General features: G+C 35.7%; 2 protein-coding genes across 2 annotated transcripts; both read left to right on the top strand.

Moving 5' to 3' along the window:
- The first annotated feature begins 2,869 nt into the window (after window positions 1-2,869).
- Window positions 2,870-4,170, top strand: LOC122088094 (polygalacturonase-1 non-catalytic subunit beta-like). The gene is made up of 2 exons (XM_042657241.1): window positions 2,870-2,986; window positions 3,102-4,170. Exons 1-2 carry the CDS (start codon window positions 2,897-2,899, stop codon window positions 4,077-4,079), a joined length of 1,068 nt encoding a protein of 355 aa, XP_042513175.1. The 5' UTR covers window positions 2,870-2,896; the 3' UTR covers window positions 4,080-4,170.
- A 2,337-nt stretch (window positions 4,171-6,507) lies between these two features.
- On the top strand, window positions 6,508-13,429 carry LOC122089577 (ABC transporter C family member 3-like). Its single transcript, XM_042659309.1, has 9 exons — window positions 6,508-8,892; window positions 9,384-10,031; window positions 10,279-10,338; window positions 11,094-11,388; window positions 11,503-11,711; window positions 11,861-12,166; window positions 12,599-12,662; window positions 12,885-13,124; window positions 13,247-13,429. The coding sequence occupies exons 1-9, from the start codon at window positions 6,508-6,510 to the stop codon at window positions 13,345-13,347; spliced, it is 4,308 nt and encodes a 1,435-aa protein (XP_042515243.1). The 3' UTR covers window positions 13,348-13,429.
- The last annotated feature ends 8,392 nt before the right edge of the window (window positions 13,430-21,821 follow it).

Raw genomic sequence — 21,821 nt, 5'->3', positions numbered from 1 at the left:
TGCTCAACCTAGAGTCTTTGTCCGTATGACTCCATTCTCATTTATCCAATGATAGACTTCAATTAGGCCTGGGCCAAACCCCAATAGCTTAAAAGCAAGATGGTTTAGATTCCAAGTTGATGTGTTATACTGACATGCCGTGATCACATGATTTACTTTCTTCCAAGCATGTATATCAACTTCAAATATTTTAACTTTCTGTAAAATATGGCAATAATAAACTTAAAATATGAATGGCATACTATGACATAAGGTAGGTGGTTCAAAGAGGTTTTCATGAATGAGTCTGATAGCTCCAATTGTGACATTCTCAAAAGATCCTTCGATACTCTCAGTACTCCATTCACGTACATGGTGCCCTAACTTCTCGACAATAAAATCAATGAGATCTTTTGCAGAAGTCGCACAAATGTATGGTTCACCTTGAATGGGGCTTTTCTCACATGTCTGCAAGGTTTCTTGAATATGTTCATCCATGTTTAGTTCATGGACCACACGAAAATGCTTCTTTAGCTCCTCAATCTGAGCAATGGAAAATGGAATTTTTGAAGCCAGAGATCACGGCAAGAATGACTTATATGATATTGGATCCCTTAGATCAAGAACAAGCATGAAACTTCCCCTTTTTACCATTGACTCTCGGAAATATGGCAAACCACCTTGACTAGCAACTGATAGGGGTATTTCATTTGGAAGGTCATATTTAATCTTGTTGTCATTCCATTGGGGTCTTGATGGCAAAGCTGTGTTGTCTATTTTCTTCTTCACCAATGCATTAGTAGAGTAAGCAAGCAAATGTTGCTTGCTTACAAAACAAATGTAAGTGGGAAATCAATTCATTTTCCTCCAAAAGTTTCATAAACATTGACATCTGATGGAGGCTTAATGGAGAAGCCTTTACAGCTAATCAACGTGGAAAGTGTGGAAGACCAATATGCTCTTCCCAGTATTGTGAAACAGCATTTTCAGCTTGAGAACCCTACAATTTCTCAGAAAGAAAAAAAGATCATATAAGAAATATAAATCATCAACAATCAATAACTACTTACTAATTGGTAATTTAAAGGCATCACTTTCTTACACTAAAATATGCAATTTTCAGAACTCCAAGCAATTGAAAGGGATACATCATGGGAAGGACAGAGAACAGAATGAGTTGGGACTTGGGTATGAACCTTCGAGGGAATGAGTCAGATCTGTTGCATGGAAAGGGGTTATTTGAATTTATTAAGTGTGAAAACTTTGTAGTATTTTTCCAAAAAAAAAAAACTTTGTAATATTTAAAATAAATTAAAAAAGGGGGGTGGGAGGTTTGAATCTCCCAATTTCTGCTATGAAAAAGTGGAAACTTCCCTTTTAGGCTATATTAAAGAAAATTTCCTACTTCCCTTCAACCCAAAAATATTTATACACCAAAAGTGCCATGCCATTAAATTCCGGGTCATTTTCATAAATCTGATTACTTGGTTTCTTATCTAGTTAGGTCTTTGTTTAAAGCTTAAACATCGTAGTTAAAGAATATCTTCATGACCACAAACTCCCTACAATTGAACAAAAGCTAACCCTAAACCCACCTCCAAAGAATTTCAATGCCTTCCCATTGAACTAATTATTGAGAAAACCTGATCATATAGTAACTTATTTGTACTCCAAGTTTCAGCATTTCAGATGTGATGAGATAAGACGATAAAAGGTTCAAAACCTTCTACAATAGACCAATAAATGCTTCAACTGAGGCGCTCGAGGATAAATGAAGAAAAAAGAAGGAAGAAGAACAGGGTCAATAGGACCATGCCAAAGAGCTTCAAAAGAGACGTTGTTTTCCATTTTATGATGGTGGGCCAGTCATTTTGCCTCCCCACTGTCTAGGGCTAGGACCACTTCCTCACAGATGCCTTTTTCCCAATAAAATTTATGAGTTTCTGACTCTCCCCTCCTCTCAAAGTTTGAGTCTGGATCCTCTCCAATGCACCTATAGCCCCAATGCGCATTGGAAGGCTGGAAGGATCTAGGCACACACTTCCAAATCCGACTAACCATTCGATGCAAGTGGGATGCATTGGAGAATTGGAGAAGTTCCTGATGTTCAAAGTTTTCCATCAATGATCAAGCATCCTGCCCTTCATTCTCAAAATTGATGCCTGGAGCAGAAATTTAAAATTTTCCTACAGCCGATCACATGGGAGGTTATTGTAACTGCAAAAACACATGGATGAGGTTCATCAGAGAAAAAAAAAATTAATTAATTACCACTTAATAACATCAATTTTTAATATGTTTTAGTTTCAAAAAGAATTTTAACTTCTCAATTATGGTAAGTCGGGAATATTGGAGGAATTAAGTGATCTATAACTTTTTAAAAGGGGTGGTTTGACTCCCTTCATTGAACTACCAGTTAAGCTTTACACGAAGGCCTAACAACATAAGAAAACCGGATTTATGAGAATGACCCATATTTGAGGGGTGATTTTGGTATTTTCAAAGTTTGGGGACTGAAGTGTAGTTGGAAGTTTTCTTTAGAGTAGCCAGAAAATAAGTTTTTTCACTTTTTGGTAAGAGAAATTGGGGAAAATATAGTATATGTCCAGTCATTTAAGGGATGAAAAGAGCTTCACACCTTTTTTTTATTGGACAAGGTTTTCTTTTATCGGGCGGTGAACCATCATTCTTGTTAGGGTCCATAAACCCTTCTGCAGTTTTAGAATTTTTGAAAAATACCCCTGATACCGCCATTGCATGGCTAGACCCTGCAGTGAATGGGAATATGGATGTAAAAAAACTCAGTCCTTTTTTATTTGTAGGTACTGAAATTTTTGATTTCCCTCTATATAAATTCAAGCACCCTCTCTCCATGGAAAAAAAAAAAAAAAAACCCACATCTCAGTCCAACAAAGGCATGGACACAACTCGTTCCGTTCTCTATTTCAGTTCGATCATGATGCATCCCATTATGTTTCTTGGACTTCTGATTTTAGCATGCTTGAGTGTAAGAAAAATGATGCTTTTCTGTTATCCATTTCATTTCAACTTCGCTACTGCTTGTTCCAGTTTAATCTTTCTTATTTTGTTGTTATTTTTCTTTTTTTTCAATGGAATTGCAGGGTTCTCAAGCTAAAACTACCTTCTCACAATACTGGGAAGAACATATTGGTCTTTCACACCCTCCACATTGGTTAACTGCAAAGGTTTCTCCGTTAAGACCCCATCAGGTGACAGTGTTTATAAAGCTTATAGAAGAAAATGAATTGGCTCCCTTCCTACCTTTGTTCTGTAAGCAAGCTAACATCGCTTGTTCTACAAATGCACTGGTGAAGAGGAGAACAAACAACACAATCCTAAAACCAATGGCCCAGTGGATTGCTGCCATACAAAAATATGAGCTTCCATGGCCAAATGAATCACCCTTGTCGATTTCCAGCCAAGGGGGTTTGCCATTTTTTCGGAAGTCAATGGTTAAAGAGGGAGGTTTATTGTCTATCCCTGATCTAAGGGACCCAATGTCATATAAATCATTCTTGCCACGATCTTTGGCATCAAAAATCCCATTTTCCTTTCCCCTGATTGAGGAATTGAAGAAGCTTTTTCGTGTGGTAGATGAATCAAATATGGATGAGTATATTCAATACACCATTGAGATTTGTGAGAAGAGCCTTATCCATGGGGAACCAAGCACATGTGCTACTTCTGCTGAGGATCTCATTGATTTTATTGTTGAGAAATTAGGGCACCATGTAGATATATGGAGTACTGAAAGCATCGAGGGATCTTATGAGAATGTAACAATTGGAGCTGTGAAACTCATCCATGGAAACCTCTCTGACCCACCAGCCTTATGTCATAGTCAACCATTTCCATTTCAGGTCTATTATTGCCATGTTTTGCTGAAAGTAAAAGTATATGGAGTTGATATACATGCTCAGAAGAAAGTGAATCATGCAGTCATGGCATGTCATTATGACACATCAATTTGGAGCCCAAACCATCTTGCTTTTAAGCTGTTGGGGTTTGGACCAGGTCAGATTGAAGTTTGTCATTGGATAAACGAGAATGGAGTGGTCTGGACAAAGTCTCTAGGTTGAGCAGCATTTGAAGATTTGATTATCTTCGAGCTCTCTTTGTGTTACAAGTTACTATTAATGCTATTTGAAAGATAAATAATTAATTATTTATTTGGGAGTATTTTATCTCTTATTTTTCAATATAATTTTATTCTTCGATTTTCTAACATACTAGATGGCAATTTTGAAATTGAAAGAAAATGTGTCCCGTCGAATTCTTAGCCAAACATGCTCAGACATCAAGAAAAAAAAAAAAACATATGAAAGTAATTCTTCAACAGAATCGTTTATGTGATAGAGATATAATGGAAAATACCAAAATCTAAGAGGGTATTTATAAACTCATAAGGAAAGAGGATTATTCTATTTCATTCCCGCTGCTGGGTTGCAGCCAAGAAAATGGATTATTCTATTTCGTTCCCCTGAGAGTCCATTCCCCTGGCTGCTACTAAGGATTTAGCTGCAATCATAATTCACATTTTGTTCAACTAAGACGGTTTTTCCATTTTCCCTCCTCTCTTTGTTGAACAAAATGTGAATTATGATGTGTTAAGAACATAACGTTGAACCATAGGCCAATAGAAGATAGGTGTTGCCTACATGAGATGCCTCTTAATTGGCTAAGTATCTTCTATGGATAGGGCATTGTCGCAGGTAAAGTACCAAATTAGCAAAGATAAAACATTTAAAATTAAGTCTTCTATAGGCTTTGTGATGGAGAATGGTTCTTTTCTGCATAATTTTAGGTTTGCGTTTCAGACATTTAGGATCCGCCACTTATGGATCACCTCTTTCCTAATTCTTAGGAAATCACTGGTTATGAGGCGGAGTCAAACATGCGCATTTTCTTTGCAACTAAAAAATGCTTCCCCTGTTCACCATCAATTAATTTAGGCACTTTACATATTTAGTACACTTCAAGCAGAGGTCACGGTCCAAATTCTTAGAAGAGATGCAGAGGAAACTTTGGTTCGTTTAAAAGGTACAGGAAAGTTTAAAACATTTACCATGAGATCAAATAATTTGAAGCTTCTTTGTCAAGGTTCTCTCTCTCTCTCTCTCTCTCTCTCTCTCTCTCTCTCTCTCTCTCTCTCTCTCTCTCTCTCTCTCTCTCATATATAACACACACACACACAACCCATGTTTAAGTTTTGCAATGTTGACTAAGCTGGGTGTAAGGTTTAAGACAAGGTTTTTGATCATCAAGGAAATATGCATGCTAGGTGGTAATTTACTATAGAAAAGTTGAAACTTCACAGGAATGAAAGGGAAATCATGAATCAGCAGGAGTACACAGATCCATCAAATTTTGGCTCTGGTTGTTTCAACATAAAATATTTCCTAGAAAAAATTAGTAGATTCTGTCAAGTGTCATAACTCCTCATGGAATTTAAGGATCTTAAATTGATCCAGTGTTTGGCTTTTACTATCCTATTTTCTCATGTTCTGGACTTATATAGGTTTACAAGTGTGGTGCTGTGCCACCATAGGTTCACCCTTTTCGAAAGAACAATTTCTGCATCGGTCAATTTTAAACCCCCCCCCCCTTTTTCTTTTTACGATAGTACTTCTGATTCGATACCAATACTCGGTCTTGGATCGATCAAGTGTTGAGATCGATTTCAGCTAATAGCAATACAGTATGACCAATTTGATATCAATACCTAAAACCATGATCTCAACTCAATTCAATTCAACTTTATCTCAATTAAATGGAGTCAGCCTATTCACAATCCACTACACATGGGTGATAGCATAGTGCATTGTTTCCTTGAAAAGTCTTAACATAAAGACGAAAATGTAACATGTTAGGATCCATATTAAAAGATTTGAGTAAAGTTTTTTACAATACCAACTTTTGACCTGACGCACCAACCATCCTCCTTTCTCTAGGCTTCAGATTGGCAGCATAAAACACTAGCAGAGTTATGGCGATGGTATTTTGGCAGTTCTGCTTTACTATAGAAATTCACAACAATGAATCAGTTGGTGTTCTTACGATATGTTCTTTGTTTTTCTTTGCCTTTTTCTCCAATATGCTAATTCTAAAATATCTATTTATTTCATCTTATATTACTAAGTTACTATTCTCTCTATTGAAGTTAATAATTGAACATGGACTAAATCATATATTATTGCATCATATTTCATTCTTATTTTTTCTATGAAACTCTTTGCAATTCTTTTGCTTTTTATATAATTCAAATAGTTTCCCTTCTGTTTGTTTATTAACAGGTTCAGCTACATCTGGGAGATATTGAGGCTCCAATGTTGGTCTAATTCTTTTTGGAACGTATAAAATAGAAATGGTTTAGAAACAATAGTCTTCCACGACATTTTTTGCAGATTGGGTTGCATCAATTTAAGTGTTCTAAGGCAGATTGATATGTATTAGACCTACCTGAGCCAAGCCACCAAATTACAAACAAAATAAAATAAATTTTCAAATATGGATGCTTCTGAAGAATCAAAGAATGATGTGAATATCTGGATTTCTTTTTCTCAGTCTTCTATAACCATTTTCCTACCTGGTTTTTCTGCTTCTTCACACATAATTTTGCTATTAGCTTTATCCATTTCCTGGGCTTGCAAGAAATGGACAATGCCTACCCTTGAAAATTCAACACCAGTGTTAAAGAATACATACTTCTTATACTATTGGACAACCCTAATATCATCCATAGTTCTGTCTTTTTGTGATCTTCTTCTATGTGTATTGAACTACATCTTTGGGTATGGACCTGGTTGGCCTAATCTAAAGGTTTTCACTCAAATGGATTTTGCATCCAGAACAATCACTTGGTTCATTATCTCTGCTTTCTTGCACATCCAATTTTCTTATTCAAATGAGCGCAAGTTCCCCATTCTACTAAGGATTTGGTGGGCCTTCTACTTCCTAATGTCTTGTTCCTATCTTATTATACATCTTGGTGTGTATTGGACACACTCATCCTTACCATTCCAGCTATGGGTCTCCGATGTTGTATCCATTATTTCTGGTTTGTACTTTTGTTATGTTGGGATATTTATCAAGAAGCAAGAAGATGAAGATTTCCATCTTTTGGAACCTCTTTTAAAAATTAGTTCTAGTCGAAACAAAGGTGAGTACGAAAAAGGATCAAGTATCAGTGAAGAGAAGGTAACTTCTTATGCAAATGCCACTATTCTTAGTATTTTTACTTTCTCTTGGATGGGACCTCTACTTGCACTTGGGTATAAAAAAGCTCTAGACCTTGAAGATATTCCTCAGCTTGCCAATTGTGATAGTTCGTCTGTGGTCTTTTCGCATTTTAGAGATAAACTTGAGTCTAATGTTAATGCCAATGATAATGGCGGTAAGATAAGCACCCTTCAATTGGTTAAGGCAATATATCTTTCAACGTGGAAGGAAATTATATGGACGGCTCTACTCTCCATTGCAAGTATGTTGGCTTCTTATGTTGGACCATATCTTATTCCTGTCTTTGTTCAGTATCTCAATAGTTCTCACCAAATAAAATATAAAGGCTATATTTTAGTGTTCATTTTCTTTCTTTCAAAGCTCATAAAGTGCATTTCAGAGAGACATTTGTTCTTTCAACTACGAAAGATATCAATTAGGATCCATGCTGCCTTGTTTGCATTAATCTTTAAGAAGAGTCTTAGGCTTCCAAACCAATCAAAGCAAGGTCACGCTAGTGGGGAGAACATTAATTTGATAACTCTTGATATTCAAAGGACTTGTGTTTTCAGTTGGTACATACATGATATATGGAAGGTGCCTGTTGAGATTATTCTAGCATTGTTGATCTTGTACTATAGACTTGGGCTCGCTTCATTTATAGCTTTTTTTTCCATAATGATTTTAATGTTAGCAAATGTTCCACTGGGAAAACTAGAAGAGAAATTTCAAGGGGAACTAATGTCTTCAAAGGATCAAAGGATGAAAGTGACATCTGAGGCTCTGCGGAATATGAGAATTCTCAAGCTTCATGGTTGGGAAATGAAATTCTTGGTTAAGATAATTGGGCTTAGAAACTTTGAAACAAGATGGTTAAAGAAGTTACTTTATACATCAGCTATGACTTCTTTTTTCTACTTGTCTACTCCCATTTTGGTATCCATGGTTACTTTTGGGTTTTGTGTGTTGATGGGAATTCCGCTACAATCAGGGAATATTCTATCTGCAATTGCTACATTTGAGATATTGCAGGGGCCCATTTATAATCTCCCAGTCCTAATCTCCACAATAGTTCAAACTAAAGTTTCCCTTGATAGGATAACCTCATTCCTATGTCTCGATGACCTTCATCCTAATGTAGTACAGAAGCTTCAAAGTGATAGTGTTGAGATTGCAATTGAGATTGTCGACGGAAATTTTTCTTGGGACCTTCATTCCCCTAATCTCACATTAAAAGATCTTCATTTTCAAGTGTATCGTGGTATGAGAGTGGCTGTTTGTGGTTCTGTTGGGTCAGGTAAGTCAAGCTTACTTTCATGCATATTGGGAGAAGTGTCAAAGATGTCTGGAACCATCACGTTGAATGGGACGAAAGCCTATGTTGCACAATCACCATGGATACAAAGTGGCAAGATAAGAGATAATATATTGTTTGGAAAGGAGATGGACAAGAAAAGGTACGAGATCATCCTTGAAGCATGTTCATTGAAGAAGGACATAGAACTCTGTGCCTTTGGAGACCAAACTATCATTGGGGAGAGGGGAATCAACCTGAGTGGTGGGCAAAAGCAAAGGATCCAGATTGCACGTGCTTTATATCATGATGCTGATATTTATCTGCTTGATGATCCTTTTAGTGCTGTGGATGCTCATACAGGAACTCATCTATTTAAGGTAGTTACTCTTTAAGCTCTACTTCAAAATATTTCCTTAATGAAATTGTCATGAAACTAAACAACTCATTGCTTGCATCACAATTTTATTCACTAGACATTAAGTTTGATTTAAAACTTAGTCTGATCTAAAATGGATGTTAAGGAAAAAAAGACAAAAAGAAACATGATATTAAGCCATGCATGTTTTCTTTTATAAAACCTATAATTTGATGCTACTTGTTGATAAAATAAATAATATTAGTACATATTGCTCTTTTACGTCACTATAATTTTTTTTTTTTCTATTAACTAAATGTTACCAATTGAAATTTGTGGCAGGAGTGTTTGTTGGGAATATTAGATTCAAAAACAGTAATTTATGTTACCCACCAAGTAGAGTTTTTATCTTCTGCTGATCTTATCTTGGTGAGAATATATCATTTTTATCTCCTGAAGTCAAGCCCCCCAACTAGTTTGAGAGTAATTATTTTACCTTCTCTTGCTTAGCAGGTTATGAGAGATGGAAGAATTACTCAAGCAGGAAAGTATGAAGATCTTCTTTGTTCAGGAACTGACTTTATGGAGTTAGTCAGTGCACAGAAGGAAGCTTTAGCAAATCTTAATTATGTTGAACCCGGGGTTGCTTTAGATAATTTAGTTAATGGTGAAGAAGATTGTAATATGTTTAGTAAAAATTCTGGTGAAGATGCTGAGGAAAGGGAACCAAAAAACAATCAAACAGAAAAACTGGTTGGACCAGAAGGGCAGCTTGTCCAAGAAGAAAATCGAGAAAATGGTGCAATTAGTATTTCAGTCTATTGGAAGTATGTTACTACTGCATATAAGGGAGCTTTTGCACTATTGATATTACTAACTCAAATTATTTTTCAACTTCTCCTAATTTTTAGTAGTTTTTGGATGGTGTTGTCTACTCCAGTTTTAGAGGATGTGAAACCTTATGTTAAAGGATCCACTCTCATCTTTGTTTATATTGCTTTGACCTTTGGATGTTGTCTTTGTATACTTGTAAGGTCCATGCTTACTATAACTGCTGGATACAAAACATCAACTTTGCTATTCAACAAAATGCATTTGTGCCTTTTTCGTGCTCCCCTCTCATTTTTCGATTCTACTCCAAGTGGAAGGATTCTAAATCGGGTTAGTATATACACTCACTTGCTCTTGAGATCTAAATGATCATGTTTGATTATTATAAAGTTAATATAATTTTAAATAATGTTTGATCAATATAAAGTTAATATGGTTTTAAATTTTAAATAAACATTATTTTTTCATGCAGGCAACCATAGATCAAAGTGCAATTGATACCACTATTCCACAGAAAATTGAAGAACTTCTTATCTCAATTGTAGAACTTCTAGGGACTATTGTAGTAATGTCACAGGTTACATGGCAAATGTTAATAGTGTTTATTCCAATGGCAGTGATATGCATTTGCTATGAGGTAATTTTATCTGCCCTTCTACTTCTCATGATTAATTTTCATATAAAGCTCAGACATATTTTCCCAATAGTTAACAGGTCATAATATAAGTTGCCTCAACCTATCTCTGATCATTGAATTATGAGTTTACCTTGTTCAAAATAAAATTGATTTAGTGGTTGATGCACATATGCTTGAATGTGAAAGTGGTTATTTAAACCTATTCTTCTTGAATTCATTAAAATTATATGCAATCAATTTATTTTCCCAATCACACATTTCATGTAAATTTATGCAGAGCTTGCCAAAATTGCTTAAGAAAAAAGGATCAAACAAGGACATATTGTAAAAATCTAGAGTGCATCTAAAGTGACATGTCTACGCTTTTGATATGAATAAACTATTTAGATTTATTCAAATAAAAATATAATATGGCTTACTTGCTTTGTTAGGGATAAAAATTTCTGGATATAAGCAACATATCCATAATGCATAAGTTTTCAACCAACATCTAAAAATAAATAGAAAATAGTAACTATTCAGAAGATAACGGTTGAAGAAAAAAATATTAATAAAATATTTTCCAACATTTTCAGTTATGATGATGGGTTCACTATCAACCATCTAGATGTAAGAAGCTCAAATTTAGCCCTCATAAAAAAAATCTATATCCTTTTCTCACTAACTAGATATTCATTATACATATTTTTTTTTTTAATTACACATTTTTTTTTTTTACATTGTATCTAACTTTTTTTATGATCCTTTTCATCTAGCAATATTATATATCCACAACAAGAGAACTATCGCGACTAGGCGGAGTATGCCATGCTCCAATTATACAACATTTTGTTGAATCTAGTTTAGGATCAAACACAATTAGGTGTTTTGATCAAGAAGAGAGGTTTATGGACATAAACCTCAAGTTGGTCGATGAATATTCGCGGCCCAGATTTCATTTCTCCGGGGCAATGGAGTGGTTATCTTTTCGTATGGATATGTTGGCATCTATCACATATGCTGTCCTTTTGGTTTTCTTGATCTCAATGCCAAAGGGAGTACTCAATCCTGGTAAAAAAGCTGAACTTGAAGTCTAATAAAATCATCCTCTAAGGCATCCATAGTTTATTGGTCGCATGAAATAATGATTTATAATTTATTTTTTCTCTTTTTTCTCTTTTGAAGGTGTTATGGGTTTAACAATCACATATGGGCTTGGTTTCAGTTTGCATGGAGTTATATGGTGCCTTAGCATTCTTGAGAATAAAATGATATCTGTTGAGAGAATATTACAGTATGCTTGCCTCCCTAGTGAACCCCTCTTGTTGATAGAAGAAAATCGGCCAAGTCATGAATGGCCATCACAAGGGAAAGTTGATATTGTTGACCTACAGGTATCCTCCAATTTAGTTTCCTTAAATCTTTTTTTTTTTTTTTTTTTTATGGAATAGAAAATATGAAGCATAATGTTTTCAGACGGTTCTTCTTGCTCTTATAGAATTTCACTAAGTTTCATGATTTGATAATTTTATTATGTCAGTAGGTCCGATATGCCCCACACCTTCCTCTCGTCTTAAAAGGTGTCACATGTACTTTTCCTGGAGGGATGAAGATTGGCATTGTTGGGAGAACAGGAAGTGGTAAGTCCACTCTTGCACAAGCCCTTTTTCGTATGTTTGAACCTATAGCCGGTCAGATTTGGATAGATGGTATCAACATCTCCAAGATTGGCCTTTATGACTTGCGATCAAGATTGAGTATCATCTCGCAAGACCCCACAATGTTTGAAGGAACTCTAAGATGCAATCTTGACCCGCTTGAAGAGTACACTGATGAACAGATTTGGGAGGTACGAAATTCATTTTTTCAATTTTTTAATAGACACTAATCAGTAGCAAAGATGGGGTGAATATATAATCTGCTTACTGATGATTTTCATACAAAACAAACACAATGCAACTGATTGGGGTATGTATCTCTCTAAAATCGTTTATATGCTCTTTTTTTAATTTTTGTTCAAATTTTGAAATCCTTTTAACTGATATAGAAATTATTTCACTGGATTCATTGATCATCTTTATTCCAAGTTTGGCCTAAGAGGTTCCCTTAGTTTGGACCTAGGAAATCATGGTTTTGAGTAGCCTTAGTTTTCATTTACACTTGGCACTCCATTGCTTGTGCATTTCATCTTTTTCTTAACTCATCTTTAATAATAAGTTCTATGACATTTTGAATAATCAAGCAAGGTAGTAAGTTGACATAGACTTTTTTGTTGTCTTAGGTTTTAGATAAATGTCAACTTGGTAATGAAGTTCGAAAGAAGGAAGGGAAGCTTGATTCCATGGGTAGGCTTATTCTCATATTTATTCTATACCAAATTCACTCATGATCAATTTATTCATTCACAAGAAACAATCCTTCCAAATATCTTATTGTATAATATATCTTTCAAATGCACAACCTAACCTCTCAATACTCCAAGCATTTTGTAACAAAAAATAAGGAAGAAAAGTTGATGAAATAAAATTATGTATAGCTAATCCATTTTTATATGGTGGCTATCATAGTGACTGAGAATGGAGACAATTGGAGCATGGGACAAAGGCAACTAGTTTGTTTGGGACGGATATTACTCAAGAGGAGCAAAGTGTTGGTACTTGATGAAGCTACTGCATCAATGGATACTGCAACTGACTATCTAATTCAGCAAACACTTAGGCAACACTTTGCAGGGTCTACTATCATCACAATTGCACATAGGATAACATCAGTTCTTGATATTGATATGGTCCTCCTTCTTGAAAATGGTTAGTAGTTAGAAATTAGTACACCATGGTCAAATGGATTCAATTGAATTTAGTAATATGTCTTCTCATCTTTTTCTAGTGCTTGCCTAATCAAATTGACTTCTTTTTCTTATCTTAAGCAGGTTCTGTACTGGAATATGGTTCACCAGCCAAATTGCTAGAGATCAAGTCCTCATCATTTGCAAGGCTTGTTAAAGAGTATGCTCGAAGATGTAATTCCTAGTTTTTAAAAGGCTATATAAGAGTTTTGGATATTTAGATGTAAAAAAGCTACACTTTTTTAGCTAAATAAAAGTTTGGTAAGATAAAAAGGAGGGTGAGATATAAAAAGGGGGCAGGTCCCCCAATACAAAGGCTGCCCAAGAAGGTGGCAAAACTAAACTAGAGCAACCTCTCAAAGACCATCAAGACAAATCGGAGCTAGGGAATCCAAAGCAAACAAAAACAAACCAAGCCAAACCTCTCTAAAAAAATAAAAAGGGAAAAATATATTGATAGAGGAAACGAACAACACTACAAAGGGAAAGAAGTCCAAACCACGACTACACACCTGAAGATTAGGGGAAGTTGCACTAGAAGGTCCTAGGATGAACGATGTGTTTGATCCTGCTTCAGTAGTTGTAAGGGGAGAGAATAGAGAGAGACTTTTGCCTAACCTCGAAAACGGTGGAGGACCAAATCTGCTAATATGTGTGAGGAGAGTGAGAGCATTTCCTTTTATTTCTTTCTCACCAAACATGATAAAATTATAATACAAAAAGAAATCCTTGAAGGCATCATAGACCAGCTTAACTCTAAAGGACCCAAACCCATCATTCCTTAGGAAATGGGTGGATAGGCCTATAATTTGGCCAACACTTGGAAAAGATGCCATCCCAAATCTTCTAAGAAAAATGATAAGAAAAGTAGAGGTGGTATGTATCTTCAAGAGTATTCTAGTAAAGGCAACAATTTGGGAGGGAGATGGACCTCTACTGAAAGATAACCTGAGCAGGGAGAGCGGAATTGAAAGGTCTCCAAGAAATGAAGCTATATCTAGGGATGAAACCCTTTGACGAGATCACCTTTGACCAAGGAAATAGGAACTTCTTTAATCTCTCCAAATTCCAAGCATTGGCCAAAGAGAACCTATTAGAGGAACATAGAATTCATCAAACAAGATCTCCACTACCCCTGGGTCTTCTAGGGATGTTTGGCAAGTCATCCCAAACATCCGCGAGATGGAGAGATAAAGGAGGACCAAGGGTGACAAATGCCATTTCTCAAGATGGAGGAGTCCAACGCAAATCTGACAAACCCAACATTTTATCTAATCCTATCACCACAATGGGAAAGGACAACTTTTGGGTTCCAAGAATCAAGCTAAAGAAGAGTGACTTCCCCATCATCAATGGAGGTCTTGATGTAGTTATAAGAAATATGTCTGAGGTAAAGAATTTTCTTCAGGGACCAAAAGGAGTCGGTGTGGGTAAGAAATAATCCAGATGTAGTTTGATTTGAGTGGTTTCGAGTAGATCCAGTCCACCTAAACTGAATCATCTCTTGAAATCAGCTTCTGTAAGAGCTCAAGGAGGGCCGCTAGGGTGACTAACTTTACTCTAACGCCAAGGCCACTCTCCACCTTTGGAAGGCAAATAGAATTCCCACTACATGTGTGTAGGAACTTTGAGCACTCCTGACCTTTCTAAAGGAAGGAGCACAAAGGGAAAAAAATAAATAAACAGAAGGGAAAAAAATAAACTTATTTATTTTTCATGCTTATCTATAAATTTTGTCGCACATAAAACAGAGTTGAAATTTTGTGGACAAATAGAACACATGATCCCCTACTCACATGCTAAGTTTTAACCAAAATGGAGTTGGAAAAGATTTAACCTAAATTGTTCTTACCAATTTTAGCTAAGATTAAATTTCTGAGTTTCCCCTTTTCTCAAAGTTTTCCTTCCATGGTCATGCATTTTGACCTGGAAGATAAAATTGGTTATTAGAGTGGCAATTTGAATTGTTCCTATAGCCAACCATGTGAGAGGTATTCTAACCTCAAAAACGTATGGCTGAGGTTCGTCACAAAAATATATATCTTCTTGATTAAATAACCCCTAAGGACATCAATTTTTTTGTTAGTGTTGAGAATCACTACCTAATCGCATGACCTTCATACCAGTGCCTAGGCCAATGGAGGATGTAGATATAGGTACCCATCCAGGGGTAGGGAATCATTTCTCGGTGCCCTATGAAAGGGCATAAGGGAGTGCAATCGAGTAGCAATCTTTTCCCCCTCTTTGTTATATATTTTTGTTTTAAAATATTCTACTTTTGGTAAACTAGGAATGTCAGAAGAATTAAGTGAGCTATATAACCTCTTAAGAGGAGAGGTCTGGGTCCCGTTTATTGAACACACTTTCTAAAGTCATCTTATATTGTATTCATTTGCAATTATCTTTTTGGGTGGAAACTACTTATTGAGTTCACAACATTTTGGATATATTTTTTTTTTATGTATATGTTATTATTTTAGTGGGTGTAGTTACATAAGTGAATTTAATAATTTGGTTGTCATCTATATCTTCCTTTCAATAATTTTGGATTATAAATTTCTTTTCTTGGATGTATAGAGGTATTAGTCCGAGTAAAATATGATTTTTTTTTTTTTTGAGATGAATGATTAATATACTGAACAAAGCTCAAGAATTCTTTCCTCCCCATCGCCCCACCCCCCAAAAAAAAATGATAAAGAAGGAAGAAGGAAAAAGGAAGAAACAAAAGAAACAGATGAAAAATATTCCACAACAGAAACAATGGCCATACCTACAGGAGAATCACGATGGAAGGAAAATCCAAACAGGATATAAAAGGAAAGAAACCCAAGTGAAGTATGGTCTTGATCACTTTCACTAATGCATATTGCTTCTTCCAAAATAATTGGCATTCATTGATTCTTGAATAATTATGGCTCGATGAAGCTTGTATGTTGTGATCATTAATTTCTTTCTTGATAGGTCAAGTCAATCTCAGTCTTGATGCTTAATTATTGCTTCGTTGGTTATTCTTCTTGAGACTTGTGGCAAAACATTAGCATTCCCAAACCATTAAGACCCCATAAGATCATCAAAGTCTAGATAGTTTGGCAAGTTGTCACCTAGATTTTTGTCTATCACTAAAATATAATTGAACGTTATATGGAAAAATAATGATGCCTGATCATGTGGTTTCTGAGCTCAAACACAGGAGTATGCAAAATTACTGTCTGGCCTTCGTGAAATTAAAAAATCCTATCTATGTTGATGCACTTGTGCACTCTCTCATTGGCCACACCATAGAATAGGGCCTATGAGATTAGGCAGCAATCTCTTTCCCAATATACTAACAGTAAAAGGGCGACGTAACACTCCTCTTGGTTGTGTGGCTACTGCACCAGCACATGGGCCAATGGAAAGGAAGACTGAGGCATCGACCAATATACAATTCAAGGGGCAAGGCGATCTTTCATGCCGATTGTGTTTGAGCGTAGAGGATGCAACCAAGGAGCGTTATTTTTCCCCATGAAAAAACTGAAAAATGTTTTTTTTTGTAAAGGAGTGCAGTTTCTATGCATGCATTAAGACCATTGAAAATACACGAGGAAGTATCCACATAAATGTCATTTTCCCTTTCACCAATTGAAATGCACAAGAAATTATCGTCTATCATCTTGTCAGAATAAGGAACTTTGGGCTTGGGGCCTTTGTGTTTACAAACTATCAATTGGATTTGACCTTCGGCATGGCAGGAAATGTTTGCATATATAGCAGATAAATCTTTACACGAAGGTCTCCTTCCTCATATATCAAGTTTAAATCCAAATGAGGTTTATTTAAATCCAAATGAAGTTTATCAGAGCAAAATACTCTTCCCTAATCCAGTCAGAAATTCAGATCGGATAGACATTCTCTCTTCACCTTGGTGGTGGAGAGAAATGGGATTTTTTTTTTTTTTAATTATTATCAGAAGGAGATGATGGAATTTTATATTGATAAATATCTAACTGACGTCACGGTTTGCATACGTTAGAGCTTGAAAATAAAACTGGCTAATATTCACCCCAATAAATAAAAAAAAATATATATCTCATTACCTAATCACCCATCATCTTCTTCAAAATTTTTTTGCTTTCTTGCCTGCTTGCTTGCAACCATTCATATTTCTCTCAATTATTAGTTAGGAGTTAGGACATGATGTGACATTTGTTTTCTAATTACAGCTGTCTTTTTTGTTTAGATTTGAGAATGACCAAATAAACTCATAAAGTGAGGAACTTATCCTATTACCCCCAATTGTTAAATTAGTTTTACTACTTGGGTTAATCAGTTTACATCTTAATAATTCATCATTTTTCATAGGAAAAATGAAAAATTACCATTTTATTGTTATCAATAGCATGATGTATAATTTTAGACCAAGTTCCCCTACATCCACAGTGAATAAATGCCACCCATTCACCGCATGGAGTAGGAGGGGTCTTGGATCCTAGGATCATGCGATGAATCAGCTCATTGTGCGGTCAAGAAAAACTTTGTTCTTAATATCAAATTCCCAAAACAATCTAGATCGATCTAATGTAGACTGGCAAGGAAGTTCACCTTTACCCAATGCTTGACCTTCATTCATTATCTCACATAAGACAACAAAAGGGTGGTGATCTTCTTGGGCCAGTTTCCATTGGCTTAAATCCGATCTACAAAAAATTAGAACAATGACTACCAAAAAAGTTTTAATTATTTGAAGTCCACAAATATTAAATAATAATTGGAGTGAAAACAAATCAAATCATAAAATAAATTTAGAATCTCTAGTTTAAGGATTAAATTCCACTAATAAAATGAGGATATAATCCACTCATACCTATCTCTAAATCTGTTATGGCAACAGAATGTGTGTTCATACAGTACCATCAATTGTGACATTTAATTCTAAAAAATTGCTAAACTTCATAAATCTGACCCTCACATGCCATCAGCTCATCACATCTCTAAGAAAACAACCTTTATATTTTCAAATGCCCCCCCCCCCCCCCACCTTATTTTTTTATGGGGTTTCTTATGCCTATGAGCCCCAATATGATGTGCTGAGATAGCTAATCCATTTACGTCGAACATATACTTACAGATATATTCCAAACAAAAAATTGCAATAGAGGGTATGTGTGCGTTTGTGTGTGAGAGAGAGAGAGAGAGACGAAAAACAAATCCTAGTTTAGGTAGAACAGCACAAAAAGATGGGTTTGTCATAATCAGATAAGGGAAGTGTGATCATAAATCCACAAAAAGTGGACTCAAAGCCAATCTCCAAAAGATCAAGGTAGGTTGGAAATTTCTTTTGAGAGTCACTTTCAATCAGGCAAGGAAGGAACCCACACCTCTTTACGTTTGTCGCAACCATTGTTGTTTTCCATTGAACATTATCCAAAATTCCTTTCTTTCCAAATAAACAATTACATCCATTGAAGGGGATGGATCACCATGGAACACAACCACAGTATAAATGAATTAAATCCAAATTTTGCCAAAAATAGTTTTGAAGAGCCATATCTTCTTCTTTGCAATGTATTTGTAACAACAATAGAAACATTGATAATTCTGCTTAAAACCCACCTCCTAAACTAATACATATGGATCTACAAAATAAATAAAAAAATTTTAAAAAAATCCAGCATCATCTTACAAGCACAATGAAACTGATTTCAGCTTAGTCAAGATTTAAAACCAAGTTTCAACTGTTTGAACATGGATCTATAAGAAAAAACTAGTTCTGGAATCTTGATTTTTAAAAGAGAGAAAAATGTAAATGACATCTTTTCATGGGGCAATAATACTGTGTAAAAATCCTCTGTGTAGTGAGGCTCTGGAAGGCTGAGAGCACCTCAGGGTTTGTGCCCGGGTGCTCCCAACCGGTGCAGGGAGGCAGAGAATGACTATTACACTCAAAGTGAACTTATGGGATCTTCAAAGTCAACAAGGACTTCATAGTGGACCTGGGTCTACTTCTACTAACTAAATAGTTAAAGGGGCTGAAGCCCTTGGATATGGAGAGTAATTCATTTGTTTTCTGTTGTTCCTGCTGCTTACCACTCAGCTACTCATGTTCTGGTTCATCAGTGGCTGCAGAACTTCACAACTTCAAAGTAAATCCTAAGCTTAGCTTTGTAACACCAAAAATGAATTCGTTCCAAGAAGCTCTTTATTACTGCCTGGAAAATCCAAAAACACACCAATCCACTGATAATTAGATCATATGGAGATATTCCATCCAACACAGTTCGTTAAAAGGTAACTGGTGCATTAGAGCCATGACCCAAAAATGAAAAGAATAAACTTATGCTTTCTCTTTCTTGACAGGGTGGAAGACCTTCCATCTTCCAGTCAATGCCTCCTCTCTCTTCAGTAAAACTGTCCCTCTCCTACAAAGCAGGAGGTAAGGCTGCATACATTTGCCCCTCCTAGACCTTATAGTAGCAGGAGCCTCGTGCACTATAAAGACCAGAGAACCAATAAACCAACTCACTCTTGCTATGTTGGAGTCATGGGTCACACAACTAGAAATTTTAACTATTCAAAAATAATCATATTGTTTGGCTTTCCGTAAGCATGAGAAGGTAGAAGCCTAGAAGGTTTCTTCCTCGTGCGTCTAGAAAATGTTGTGATAGGAATTCCTATATTAAAAAGCATTGTAACCTATATGGAGGCAAAGGGGAAGCAAATCTAAGTAATTAGACTACTGTTTGATTTCTCCACTTTGCAGCTATTGTAATTGGTGTCCTTGCTGTCAGCATCATCTTGTCACTCTAGATTTACTTTCTCTTAAAGCTATTAAAAGGATATCATGACCCAAACCCAATAAATGCCGTATTCATCTTATTGCATGCTGACAAAATAAAACTGTTAATCAAACTTCCCTAATTAACCTCCAACACTAGATATTCATGTCTAGCCCCAAGCTTAAATTTGTGGTCTTGTTCAATCAAAGGTATACATCATATCGTAAGCAGTCTACTAAAATAACTCCAGAAGACCAAAAAGCAGGGCATAGGCATCCAGTTAAGAAAGCCTACTGTAAGCCAGAGTTCAGATACTGCTGTTTGGTCACAAATCATACAGATAATAAATAGACCCACTAATTATATTGCAACAAGTTGAAGACGAAACTGAACCGCATGGCCTGTAGGGGCTTCATGCCCAATGTAATTACCACAGATTTCACATTATTGCCAGCCAAATAGTTGTTATACTGCTAATTATACAGCACCCCAAGTTTTCAATGAGATCAAAACAAAGATGACCGGGAATAATTTTACAACACCACCTATGATGAAAATCCCATTCATCCTCAGTTGTTCCAAATCAGTGACCCATTAAATTTAAATCGACGGTAGCTTGCTTGGGAACCCTTGCACAGATCAAAGCTCTAGAGATTGTCAAACAATGCTCTGGCTGCCTACTTAGGGATATAGAGGAGAACTAATTAGTTTACAACTCTTAGTCCTCCTTCAAGGGTTTATTCATCAGTTGGATTTAAAACCTAGAATCTAGATACCTCCCTTGAAGACTATGCAATATTTTAGACAGGCTGGGTCTTGCTTTCAGGATTAATAACTAATTCTTCTGTACACCAATGTCTGCTATGATCTGGTAAACTTTTAGAAGCACCAAGGAATTTCTTGAGTGAGGTAACCTAAATATTTAGTTTTATTTAACAGTTCTGTGACTTTTGTCATCTTCCATTTAATTTGCTTATGGATGGAGCAATTTTCCATTTCCTGCTGCTCCCCTAAATAAATAAGCAATAATTTTGTTCTTAATTCCAAAATAATATTTGAAGAAACTTAGAAACATGTCAAATATAACAGAAACAATAGGTAAATCCATACTCACTCAAGAGATCATCTAGAATTTTAGATTTATTCACTTAAAGGGCTTATTTTTGTAATTCATGCAAGAACAAATGCTAGAATAAACAAGACCTACAAAGAGAGTGAATAAACTGATAAATTTAGAAAATTCACATTACAACTGATGTTCTTAGAGCACTGAATTACACTTGATATTGAAATAGCATCAGAATTTCCTGACAAGTTCCCTCTAGTATAGGGGGTCTCCTAATCACACAATTTACAACAACTAGAAAGAATGCCATGGTTCAAATCCCTCTCCTCTACCAATAAGAAATTAAAACCAAGGTTTTAGAATGAGATTACACACAAGTTACGATAGAATTTCCCTGAAACTTAGTAGCTTATGATTATGACATGGACACCAACCCACTCCAAAGCATTCTTAAATCTGTACTGCATCCTCTACCACCATCTGCATACCCACAAGCTCAAATTCTAGGAAAATTGTTGGCACCCAATTATCAAAATAGCAGCTACAAATTAATCTCCAAGAGACCAAGATAGACCCCAACACAACACTGTTATTATGGTCATTAAAAGCTTAAAACCACTCACCCCCATAAGTGACATTAAAAGCTTCCGCGCCATACTTCTAGGGTTGGAATCAGCTAGAGAATTTTGGGCAGAGCTTTCACGCCGTATTTCTAGGGTTGGAATCAGCTCGAAAATTTTGGGCAGAGCTTCCACATCGTAATAAAAGTGTTGAATTTAAATAAAAATAAATTGAATTTAAATAAAAAGAATTTGAACAGGAGTTCAATACTAACCTG

This window comes from Macadamia integrifolia, chromosome 9, assembly GCF_013358625.1.
Source record: "Macadamia integrifolia cultivar HAES 741 chromosome 9, SCU_Mint_v3, whole genome shotgun sequence".
Lineage (NCBI taxonomy): Eukaryota > Viridiplantae > Streptophyta > Magnoliopsida > Proteales > Proteaceae > Macadamia > Macadamia integrifolia.
The sequence above is the reverse complement of the archived record's forward strand: the minus strand, read 5'-3'. Positions and strand labels throughout refer to the sequence as shown.

What these genes read in the sequence shown, in the direction of transcription:
- LOC122088094 (XM_042657241.1), top strand. Translation starts at nt 2,897, where the DNA reads ATGGACACAACTCGTTCCGTTCTCTATTTCAGTTCGATCATGATGCAT. An exon ending in TGATTTTAGCATGCTTGAGT is followed by an intron (nt 2,987 to 3,101) that starts GTAAGAAAAATG and finishes ATGGAATTGCAG; the next exon opens with GGTTCTCAAGCTAAAACTAC.
- LOC122089577 (XM_042659309.1), top strand. Translation starts at nt 6,508, where the DNA reads ATGGATGCTTCTGAAGAATCAAAGAATGATGTGAATATCTGGATTTCT. An exon ending in TGATATGCATTTGCTATGAG is followed by an intron (nt 10,339 to 11,093) that starts GTAATTTTATCT and finishes CTTTTCATCTAG; the next exon opens with CAATATTATATATCCACAAC. An exon ending in AGGGAAGCTTGATTCCATGG is followed by an intron (nt 12,663 to 12,884) that starts GTAGGCTTATTC and finishes TGGCTATCATAG; the next exon opens with TGACTGAGAATGGAGACAAT.